Source organism: Pterocles gutturalis, unplaced genomic scaffold (assembly GCF_000699245.1).
Source record: "Pterocles gutturalis isolate BGI_N339 unplaced genomic scaffold, ASM69924v1 scaffold9860, whole genome shotgun sequence".
NCBI classification, from domain to species: Eukaryota; Metazoa; Chordata; class Aves; order Pterocliformes; family Pteroclidae; genus Pterocles; species Pterocles gutturalis.
In genome coordinates this window covers 34,937-47,641 of record NW_010138245.1, presented here as the reverse complement: position 1 = coordinate 47,641, position 12,705 = coordinate 34,937, and the positions used below count along the sequence as shown (strand labels likewise).

The 12,705-nt window shown below is 42.3% G+C and overlaps 1 protein-coding gene across 1 annotated transcript in view; it reads right to left on the bottom strand.

The window, feature by feature from the left end:
• LOC104468691 (protein NEL) overlaps positions 1-12,705 on the bottom strand; it is a 70,239-nt gene that overhangs the window by 34,472 nt on the left and 23,062 nt on the right. The window contains exons 2-3 of the mRNA XM_010082914.1: positions 8,946-9,068; positions 6,401-6,496 (exon numbers count right to left, since the gene is read on the bottom strand). Coding sequence (XP_010081216.1) covers positions 6,401-6,496; positions 8,946-9,068 — 219 coding nt within the window. The remainder of the gene's footprint in view (positions 1-6,400; positions 6,497-8,945; positions 9,069-12,705) is intronic.

Genomic DNA, 12,705 nt, shown 5'->3' with positions numbered 1-12,705 from the left:
ATCCATAAAAAAAGCCATATACTTCCAGGCAACCTGTTAGCAAAAGCTAGATCAAAACACTACCAGTAGTGAAACTCTGCTGTTTGATCTCTTGAATAATTAAAAGCAGTCCAGGGGAATACTCAAAGCACAAGACAAGTGTGGGAACTCAAAAAAGAAGCTGACAAGTAGCAAAAATGCAGTAACCTCATATACATGCACTAGCAGATACACATATACAGCAGGAGAACAAATCCACTCTTAAAGCTCTGTCATAAAATTAAAGGGGAGTTACAGTAACATCTGTTAGCAGATCTAACAAAGCCATCCTGTGCTAGATTCTAAAATAAAACAGTTTTCAAATACCATTTAAGATAGCATTTAAAAATACCTATTGAAGGTACCATACGATACCATAATTTTGCAGTCAAACAAGACAGGATTGAGTCTGGTATTTTGAAAAAGTTTAACAGGCACAAACATTTTTAGATTCCCTTGCTATTTTCATCTCTCTACATTGCAGAAGGCTGCTCTACTGGGTTAACTACCACTGTGCCATGTAAGACTTGAAAATCTTTTAACAGATAAACCCCACCTTCCCAAGCCAATGAATGCATCCCCAACATTAACAACAATTTCTCAACCCACATCCAGTGGGAAGAAAAATAAGAATTCTCCCATATTTCATTTTTATGTCCTATTACAAATTAAAGAAAAACAAAAAGATGCTGGAGGTTGATGTATCTGCACATGATTCCTACATCTGCTTCCTCATTCCACTGATCCATTTTCACAGGCCATGGGCCATGATTAATCTAAAAGGCTTCCAACAGATCATTCCAATGTGTTGCTATAGCTCTGTTAACTGCAAGGCACTCCACAGTGAACACCTCTTCTCGTGGAAATACCTGACTAGCAGTAGTAGGGGATCCTCCTTATGTTTCCAAGAGAGATATAGCTCCTACTGACACCCCAGAAGCACCCATGTGGAAGGAACAGGTTTTATGAAACCCATTACCGTGCCTAATTACACAGGGCTTCACTTCTCTTTGCAAAAGGTGCACTGAGTTTAGGCATCTGACATAGGATTTCCATGGCACCTGACAGGTGAAAAGAGTTACAGCTGTGCCCCTAAACACAAGCAAGCTTCTGGTGCTAATTCACCAGAACTGGAAAAGCCACTTTGAGTTCTGGGTGAATGGGTTTGCCCTGAAACCATTTTTCAGTCTCAGGATAAGTTTAGCCAAAGTCTTCTGATCTCTTCCATCAGAAGCATCCTGGCTGCTTTCTACTCAGCAGTGCCCTGTCAGTCACTGCCTCCACTCCTCCCCGCTCTGTTGGAAGGCTTGGCGGAGCTATTAGTCCCATCATGTGGAACATGGGCACCAAGGAAACAGGCTAGGTCTTTGCCATCAGTAAACAGCCTCATCAAAAATATAGGGGGAAGCTCTGGACACCAACAATTCCAAGCTATTTCAGCTCTGGTTTATTCTTGTTCTTGGTCAATGGCCGGTTCTACAACATGAGCCTGACTCCACAGCCAAGACCTAAGCATGGACAGCATCATCCCTCTTAGGGAGGAATATAAAGACACTGATCAAGCGTGCAGGAACAAGTTTTGGAAAGGGCATGGAAAACGGTGAGATATTCAATGCGTTCTTCACCTTGGTCTTTACTGGTAAGATTTGCCTTCAGGAGTCCCAGGTTGTCAAGACCAGCGAGAAAGTGGAGCAAGAAAAATTTACCCTTGGTGGAGGAGGATCACTATCTAAATAAATTGGAAAAAACACAGGCTGATCAAACCTGATGAGATTCACCCAGGAGTGCTGAGGGAGCTTGCTGATGTCACTGTGAGGCCAATCCCAATTATCTTTGAAAGGTCATGGCGACTGAGAGAAGCTCCTGAGAACTGGAAGAAAGCAAATGTCTCTCCTGTCTTTGAGAAGGGCAAGGATCCAGGGAACTACAGATCAGTCAGCCCCACCTCCATCCCTGGGAAGCTGATGGTATCCTCCTGGACACCATTTCCAAATATATTAAGGACAAGAAGGTGATAAGGAATGGTCAGCATTGATTTATGAAGAGGAAATCATGACTGACCAAGGCGGTAGCCTTCTAAGACAAGATGACTAGGTTGGTGAATGGGAGGAGACCAGTGAATGTTGTTTATCTTGACTATAGTAAGGCTTTTGAGCTCTTATAACACCCTCACACAAGCTAAAAAGTGCAGGCTAAATAAATGGACAGTGAGGTTGACTGAAAATTCACTGGGCTCAGAGGGCTGTGATGGGCCATACAATGTCCAGTTGGAGGTAGTCACTTAGCGGTGACTAGCACTTTACTCCTGGGTAATACTGGGTGCTGGGCCAGTACTTTTTAACATCTGGACAGAGGCAGAATGCACCCTCAGCACATTTGCAGATAATACAAAATTTGCAAAATGTGCCCTCGTGGCCAAGAAGGCCAATGGCATCCTGGGGTGTATCAGAAGGGGGGTGGTCAGTAGGTCGAGAGAGGTTCTCCTCCCCCTCTACTCTGCCCTGGTGAGACCGCACCTGGAATATTGTGTCCAGTTCTGGGCCCCTCAGTTCAAGAGGGACAGGGAACTGCTAGAGAGAGTCCAGCGCAGAGCCACAAAGATGATGAAGGGAATGGAGCATCTCCCTTATGAGGAAAGGCTGAGGGAGCTGGGTCTCTTTAGTTTGGAAAAGAGGAGACTGAGGGGTGACCTAATTAATGTTTATAAATACGTGAAGGGTGAGTGTCAGGAGGACGGAGCCAGGCTCTTCTCTGTGACATCTAGTGATAGGACAAGGGGCAATGGGTTCAAGCTGGAACATAGGAGGTTCCACTGGAATATGAGAAAAAACTTCTTTACGGTGAGGGTGACAGAGCACTGGAACAGGCTGCCCAGAGAGGTTGTGGAGTCTCCTTCTCTGGAGACATTCAAAGCCCGCCTGGATGCGTTCCTGTGTGATCTGATCTAGGTGTCCTGCTCCGGCAGGGGGATTGGACTAGATGATCTTTCGAGGTCCCTTCCAATCTCTAACATACTGTGTGACTCTGTGATTCTGTGCAGGAGGGTCTGCTACACCATGTGGTTGTGTGGCCATTCAGAGGGACCTCAATGGGCTGGAGAAATGGATGAACAGGAATGTCATCATGTTCAGAGGGAAATGCCAAGTCCTACAGCTATTAAGAAACAGCCCCATGCACCAGTACAGGTTGGGGACAGGCCAGTGGGAAAGCAGCTTTGCAGAAAAGGATCTGGAGGTCCTGGTGGACACCGACTTGAACTTGAGCCAGCAATGTTCCCTTGCAACAAAGAAGGCCAACAGCTTCCTGGGCTGCATTAGAAAGGGCATTGTCAGCAGATCAAAGGAGATGCTCCTTCACCTCTATTTCATGCTGTTGAGATCACATCTGCAGTGCTGGGTCCAGTGCTGGGCTCCCCAGTACAAGAGAGACATGGAGCAAATCCAGCAGAGTGATAAAGATAATTAAGAGACCAGAGCATCTGCCACATGAGGAGAGGCTGTGAAGGCTGAGATGTTCAGTGTGGAAATGAAAAGGCTGAGGGGAATCTTATCAGTGTGTATAAGTATCTGACAGTGTTGGGGGAAGATAGACACTTCTCAGTCATGCCCAGGAAAGGGATAAGGGGGATGAGAAACTGCATTTGAATGTAAGGAAAAGCATTTTTTTTACTGTGAGAGTGATTAAACACTGGAATTGGTTGCCCAGAAAGCTTGTGGAATCTCCAGCCCTGAAAACACTCCAAATCCAACAGGGTGCTGTCCTGAGAAACCAGCTCTATTTGACCCTGCTCTGAACAGAGGGATTAGGCATGATGATCTCCAGAGGTCCCTTCCAACCTCATCCTTTCTATAATTCTGAGAAATTATTAAAATAGAGCTACTAAGCTACCTTTTACAGAAGGAAACATTAAGAACTGGTGATTGTATTTTCTAGGCTATTGCAGGGATGTGGATTCAATCTCCTGTTAATTAATTCATAGTTTCAGCAGCTGCTGACAATTTCTATATAACTGTATGTTTTAAGTTAAAAATGCCAAGGTTCTTCAATAAGCGGTTTTTAAATATATGTAGCATGAACAGAAATAAGTAACATGCAGTTTAAAAATAGATTTGGCATCTTTACATCAATCCTCCTCCTTCCTTGTATGTGATCGCAACTAAAGATGTCTGCCTAGAAAAGATTACATCACTTTTGTAGATAAAGTGACTGTTGAAAAAGGGAAGCTCCTAGCATAAATTATTTGTAGTATGAATGTCCTGAATCACTTCAAGCCTAATGAGAAGTACCTTCAGAAAAGTCTCTTGCTTTCACTGGGAGTGAATATGTATTGTCTGACGCTCAGGTTTTCTTTTATGGCTGTATACAGTAATATTTTTCTGACAACACAGTCTCAGAACAAAGCAGCTTTTGCTCTTTATCGACAGGATAGCTCTTCCATTTGCCACTCTGACAGTATTTCAGACTGTATGTTTTAAAGCCATGTGCAAATAGACTACAATCTTATTCTATACATGGTAATATCCAAATGAGGTGACCAGACCTGTATCCCTGTGGCTGACCTCTAGCATTACTTATTTCAACAGTAAGAAAAAATATGATGTCCAGTGGAGGTCCACCAGGACAGAGGGGCTTCTACTTGCAAAGCTGATCTATGAAACTAGTATAGGGCTGGCAAACTAGCTCCAAATCATAACAACAGTATCACTAGCTCTAGGATATCAGATGAAAACTATCATACTAACGCTATGTTAAATTTTGAGATCAGATATTCAGAAAGGCATTCAGATCTGGTCCTTGTCTCTACCTGCCCTCCTGTATGTTTCCTGAAGTGCAGGAAGGACCGGCCATTAGGGTAGCACTGAATGCACTTAAGCTAACTTGTTAGCTTAAGATGCCTGAACCTTCTGAATTGGGAACAGTGTCCCTCAGTTCTCTGCAGGAGAGCAGAGACAGGACTCCCAGGGGCAATTCAGAAAAGTCAGTAAGATCTCTCTTTGATAGTGGCTATTAATATTGACTACACAAGGAGACTAAAGCAAGTATGCTTCTAGTCTACACACTTCAGATAGGTACAAAAAGCCGGAAAAGATGAGTGTGGGCCTTGAAACCATGCATGTTATATTTACTTGACAACAGCAGAATGCTGTAAGGAGCATTATAAGACAAATATTACTAAAACAAAGTAACTGTTTTAACACTTGAGCATTATCTTAGCACACAATTTGTTCCAAGCAAAACCACAACACTGTTATATTGAAGAGACCTTGATATCCTGTATTTGCAGTCTGTGAAACAGTGAGGAATACCTGAAATCTTGCTCTTTTGACACTTCTCTAGAAATAGATGAGCAGTAAGGATACTGTTTTTCACACAGCATCCCTCCTGTGCACTGTGGTAATATCCGCTCAAATACAGAAGAATGAAAACAATCACATTTCTCACCTCTCAAATGGACCAGATAATACAGAATTCAGATCAATCGGTGTTTTCCATTAATCGGTACGTGTTTACAAGTCAGACGAAAGCAATACTTGCTCAAATTACCTCCTTTCCTCAGGAAGATTTATTGAAGGCAACATAGAACAGCAACAATAGTCAATCATAGGTGGCAGACTGCCCTTTTATTAGGCATACTGCAGCCAATTAATCTAAGTGAGCTTTCTCCCTTTAACTCCTGGAGGCATGTACGGTTAGAATGCATTTAAAAATTCTGCACCAATAAATAAAGGTGCTGAAACTATTCATTTGAACTTTGAGACATTATTTACAGGCATTTGAGACACTAAGTATTTGCACTCTATGTACTCTGCTGGGCAATATAATTTGACTAGATCCAAGACTTAAAGTTCTAAAACAAGGCTTTGTGGTACTGCCATTCTCAAGGGTAGCAGAAAGAGAAAGGAATGTCTGTGAAACGAGGTAAAAGCAGTAGGAACACTGAAACCTGCCTTAACACTGAGTCAGAGCTCTGAGTTAATCAGAAGTCGTCACATAAAGTTGCAAGGGAAGGGGGCTACTGAACCAGTCACACATTTACAGTACAGAAGTAATCAATTATTGGAATTTATTTCTAGATGTCAGATTATCTGCCATTTACAGGAGATAACAAAGGCCATTTGAGGTGAAAAGCAAGTCTATAATAATCTTATTCATTATGAAACATCAAAACCTAAGATGTCTTAATTTATGTTCTCATTTTTGCAGCCCATGTGCTTCTAATTAGAACTGCTGTAATATATTCTCTTGGGAGGCATGTAAGAGAAGTGAGTAACTTTTTAGTAGCAGCTTCCTATTTCAGGGCACACAAATAATCCTTTATTCTTGGATTACTTCAAACATCCTCCTTGGATTACCTTCATTGTAAATTCAGTTATAATCTTACCAGTTTCACAGCTGGGCCCAGTGAAGCCTTGTGGGCAGGCACACACGTTGGAAGCAATACAGGCTCCTCCATTCCTACACCCGTCTTTGCAAAATGCTGCGAAATGCAAAATCACAATATGTGGGTAACAGAACTACACTCAGCAACCAGGCAGGGGGCCACAGTCCACTGTCAGGCTGGCACGAGACGCAGTCCCTGTGGCACGGGTGCAGAGGCTGCCTTCTCCTAAGGATAGAGGTCATGAGGAGATGGTTTATGGCCCCCCTGCCTCACTGGCCAGATGGGCTGACAAGCTACAAAAGGAGATTAGAGTAAATCATCTGAAGACAACAGCTCACATACGTGCTCCTTTGCATGCACTGGGAAGCAGTGAAAGGCAGCATCTTCCCCAGGAACAGACTCTTCCTAGGGCAGTGCTAGTCTTCTCTGCTACCCAAATAAAGGCCTGAGCATAATAGGCATAACTGAACTCTAAGCTGTCTGGCTATCTCATTCCTTGATTAAGCAATTAGATTGAAACAATAAAAATAGTAATTTTGTCTCAAGGGATTCTGAAGAACTTAACTTTTACCATTTACAGTTTGAAGTCAATCCCTAGATTTGCTCTTTGGCACGCTGCAATCTGAGAAGCCGTGCTCTTGTATTTAGGCGCAGTATTCTCTAGATACAGTTGTGAATACATGTGTGCATCAGTGTCCCTTCTGCAGACACAAAAATGCAACCAGCTCTGACAGAAAACATGGCAGCTGTTTAATTGCTCTGCTTGTATCTGCAATATTGAATGGGCAATGCTCTGGTCACAAGAAACTACAGAGAAAACTGTAGGTGGAACTAGACAGATGGAGGTTATCACCAATGGAAAGAGCTGCTCTGGGGCACCGGTCTAGCCCTGCACTTGTAACCAGCCATCAGAGATGCCGGGCTTTGGTTTGCAGCTGCTCTGTGTAACAGCACCACTGATGAGGTCTTAAGAACATGAATGTTATCAATTTGTGCTTTCCAGCTCTCCATTTCCAGGCACCAGCCCTGTGGCATGAGACCCCTGGCACTGACTGAGACATTTAAGCTTCCTGGTGCAGGATGACACGGTGCACAGAAGCACGGCTGGCAGCACAGTGCGTGAAAAGCTGCCAAAGCCACCGGGACAAGAGGGACATCCAGGTCTCTCTCAAGGACGCTGGTGTCCAAGCCAGGGCTGCAGAGAAGTACATTTCTCAAATTTGGATACACAGGCTCAGAGTCTTCTGCATACTGTCTTTTCAGAATTGAAAAGGGAGGGAGGGAAGGATGCACTTTTCTCTGACAGTGGGGCCAGGTGCCCTCCGAAATGTCTGACCTGCTGTCAGAGCTCTTACTCAGGCAACAGAAGAGCTGAGCACTGTGCTCTAGGGTTATACACCTTCTCTTTAACCCAAATAAATCTCAGTTACCTTTTTGTAAGCTGACACACCTCCAGCAGACGGACGGGGGAATACTCCCAAGCACAGCACGGGAGTGAGTTGCACAGAGTTCTCTTCTGAGAAGAGTGGCTCTGGGTTTGAACCTCCTCAGGCTAAGATTTTTTTCCCATTCCCCGGAGGAGGAGCACAGCACAAAATATATTTGCTGACATCTCTCCCTCTACCCATGTGTTTGACTGGAAGTGGACTAGGTTGCTGTGCTTTATACAGAGCTTGTTTATGTTAGGAATATTTAGAAAAATCATACCATGACTCAGGTGAAGGAATAACTAGTGCTAAGATCTTAATCAGGCTAGGTTGCTAATAGATCAAGAGGACTGAGGCACAATTTCAAGGAACGCTGAATATGCTATTGCTGCAGTGAGACTATTTCTCACATCTGAGCCAGTTCCCCTACAGCTACACTATTATTTTCAATCATCCTCTAAATCCTATGCTCAGAGCCTGAGAACTTCCAAGGATTTGGGCCCAAGTACCAAGTATCACCTCCTCTGATGTGAAATGCAATGGAAATAAAAGCAGCATTGTACATCTGGGTAAGCATCTTTCTAAGACCAGTAATATAACTTCTAATATTTACCAGTAAATGAGAATGTTAGAAAACAAGTCACCACCTTGTGTGTAGCAAAGGTTTTGTATGTGAATTTCTCATTTACAATAAAGAGACACAGCATACCAAACAACTTTCAGTTCATCCAAGCAAAATAGCAAGTGATTGACAGTGGACAACATAGATCTGACAATGTTTTCACAGCTGTTAACTTTGTTGGTAACTCGGGACTTCCTTTAATGTTGTAGCATGTATAGAAACTGTTAACTTGAGACAGAAATGAAACATAATTATTTCAAGTTTTAAAGCATACTAACTTCTGTACGCATCATCCTCAAATTACTGCAAACTCTATCAAATGTAAGTCAGTGGATATCTGTCTATGAAGATGTTGTTATAGGTGCAGGACCTAAATACTTAGCCTAGCATTTTGTGTGTCTTCTTCAAGGTACGTGAACAGATTTGCATCAACTATGACAAAGCACCTCATCCAGTTCAAAGTCTGACAATACCCCTGGGGTTTTCAGCAGCTTACCTTTGCAGATGGTACCATTTCCTGTGTATCCTGGCTTGCAGACACAGTTGTGCCCACCCACGGTGTTGAAACAGAGTGCATTTTCATCACAGTTGTGCTGGTTTGTTATACATTCGTCATGCTCTGAAAAGTGAAACAAGAATTGGATGATCATGAGTTTTTAGAACACAACAAAACAAAAGCTTTGTACAGGTTTCCACATTAAAAAGAGATAAACAGTAGTAGTTACTGACAATAGGGCTATGTAAGCATGTAACCATGGGATAGCCAGGGTATGTATTTTTAGCACATACTAGAATGTGATAACTGTGCTGCAGCATGACTCCGACTTCATTAACAGGGAGTCACCATCATTATAATTTCTATGTGGGCTACAGCATTCTCGTAAACATTTGCCAGAGAGATGGCTAACATACTGAAAATCCATATGGTACTTCTACTGTATAATTTATTCATGCAGGTTTATCTCATGGGGGATTCATAGGGTTTCCTTCAGAAAGCTGACTAATGGTGCAAGTCACATGCTCCAAAATGCAAAAGATACAGTTAGAAGAAGGCAGGACTTCAAAATGTAGCCCGTGTTTTCTTTTCCTTCAGTGCATGCACAGCATTTTATTTAGATCAAGTAAGTAACCCAAAAACAAAGCTCCACCTGCTGTTCAAGAGGCTTTCGTCACGGTGTGACCTAGCACCAGAGTGCAATGGATGATACTCCTCAGTCTGGTGACTAGACTTAGGCATACTGGGAAATACGCCTTTTGAAAACAAATGAAAAGTCTTGAAAATATGATTTTGTGTTAAATTGCAATGCACTATTTAATCTGAAACAAAAAACTACAATGTAAGTGTTCAGGTTACTGAACATTTTAACATTTTAGTTCGTGTTTTTTAAGAAATGGAAATGCAAATTCAAAATAAGATGCTCTAAAGTGTCATTTCAAAATGCCACATGAAATGCTCTAGTATTTTCAAAATTCAGTATCTTAGTCTGTAAGCATCAAAATAAGATGTTTCCATCTCCTGGATATATTCCTTGCATTTTCTTTAAATCAACACTATTCACCTATCCATAAATAATTTCAGACCCCTGAAATTTTAATTTCAGGAAAACTAACTGTTTGGGGAACATAAAGGCACCTAGTTTCAATCAGCACGCATGGACTAACCTACATGTGAGGTTTTCATAGCCACCATTCTACCCAGGTTTTAGCAAATTTCGTTAGCGTAGCTTATGCCAGTTCTGGCTATCTGACACAAGTCTTAAATCTGGAACAGGATGCTCTTTCAGTTTTGGTTATGTCACACTGCTCTGAATCTTGACTTTTATTAAAAAAGAGTTGAAGTCTGCACATACCCCACACAGTTGTCAGGAAAATTAATGTCTTAACATTTGCAAATCACTATGGAAATGTTCAACTTGCTATTTCAGTACTGGCCATAAACTGTAGGAATATAAAACTGGCTGAATGGCACATCTCTAATCCATCAGTAGATGTAAATTGTCCTCCAGTAATGACAAGGACCTGTTGTTTATAAGGGGGAAAAATTCACCACAATGTAACTAATAAATTTTAAACACTACATAGGCTTGGATAATTTTTCTCACTTTTAAAAGTTCTACATAAGGTCAAGTGAGTTTCACCTTCCCCTCTACGCTGCCCTGGTGAGACCACATCTGGAATATTGTGTCCAGTTCTGGGCCCCTCAGTTCAAGAGGGACAGAGAACTGCTGGAGAGAGTCCAGCGCAGAGCCACAAAGATGATTAAGGGAATGGAGCATCTCCCTTATGAGGAAAGGCTGAGGGAGCTGGGTCTCTTTAGCCTGGAAAAGAGGAGACTGAGGGGTGACCTAATGAATGTTTATAAATACATAAAGGGTGAGTGTCAGGAGGATGGAGCCAGGCTCTTCTCTGTGACATCTAGTGATAGGACAAGGGGCAATGGGTTCAAGCTCGAACATAGGAGGTTCCACTTGAATATGAGAAAAAACTTCTTCATGGTGAGGGTGACAGAGCACTGGAACAGGCTGCCCAGAGAGGTTGTGGAGTCTCCTTCTCTGGAGACATTCAAAGCCCGCCTGGATGCGTTCCTGTGTGATCTGATCTAGGTGTTCCTGCTCCGGCAGGGGGATTGGACTAGATGATCTTTCGAGGTCCCTTCCAATCTCTAACATTCTGTGATTCTGTGATATAACATACAACAGGAAAATAACTATAGAAACGTGAGAAACATTATGCACCAAGCAGGCCAAAATCTCCTGCAAAGCTATTATCTCAGTATCTCAGAAAGTAGGTTTTATACTACTACTTGGGCCCCTCACTACAAGACATTGGGATGCATCCAGAGGGCAGTGAAGCTGGTGAAGGGTTCAGAGCACAAGTCTTACAATGCTGAGTAGTTGAGGGAACTGGGGTTATTTAATCTGGAGAAAAGGAGGCTGAGGAGAGACCTTACTGCTGTCTACAACTACCTGAATAGTTATAGGTTATAGAGAGGTAGGCATCTCTCTCTTTTCCTAAGGAACAAGTGATAGGATGAGGGAAAAAAGCCTCAAGCTGCACCAGGGGAGGTTTAGATTGGATTTTATGAAAAATGTCTTTACTGAAAGGGTTGTCAGGCATAGGAACAGGCTGCCCAGGGAAGTGGTTAAGTCACCATCCCTGGACGTATTTAAAAGACGTGTTGATGTGGCACTTAGGGACATGGTTTAGTGGTGGAGTCGACAGTGTTAGGTTTATGGTTGGACTTGATGGTCTTTTCCAACCTAAATGATTCTATGATTCTACAATTCCATACAACAATACATTACACTGGTAAACTCAGTGTAAGTCACTGAATTTAACAAATCAAGTATCATCCTCAGTGAAGAAGCACAACCATCCACCCATGCCTTGGGGATGCAAAAGCAACCCTGGCATATAAAGTTGCTCTTTACTATGGGTAAGAGTATATTAGAGGAAAGCGAGTTATCACAGACTGTCACACTAAGAGGAACAGCTCTAACCATGTGCCTGGGACAGCTCAGAAAGCCCATCAAGGCACCCACAGGCAGGACAAGTGCTCTGGCCTCTATGCCAAGCAAACTTGCTATTGGTATTCTAGTCCAACAAGGTATTAACCATATTTGTAACACCTTGCAGTACTGGGGCCTTGAACACCATTTGCACAGGTGTATGTCCTTCATATAAAAAGATGACTGTCACACTTGAGTGTGCCTTCCTAACATTTACTCTCTGGGCTAAGAAAAACTACAGATTAAGATGGATTTTTCTTAAAGCATACAGTATCAATAAAATTAACTTTCTGTCAGCTAAGTAAGGGTGTTTAGATTCAAAGATAATATGCCTGCTTTCCTATCCTATGTAAAAACTTCAGTGTTTCTTATCCTCCTCTAAGAAAGTTCATGGAGGATGCTTCCGAATATTTCAGGAGGAGGGTGCAGCACCTAACCCAAATTGTATCAAAGCAGCTAACACGTCTACTTCTGTGGTTACCTGCTCACACTTCAGGTCTACTTTTATTTAAAACAGACACTAGCAACTCATGAAAAAATCATGGGTCTGATAAAAGATTCTTGGATGGAAGTTTACATATCATTTTTAGGAGGAAAATGTATCAAAGTAAAAGGAAATTTTGTTATTCAATTAAAGGGGCAGAGATTTTAAAAGGACAGGAATAGGAAAAGTCAGCAAAAAATAATCAGGGTGTTTTACATTCCATCTAGATTGTTGCCCTGTGCCATCTGAGCTTAGGTTCAATA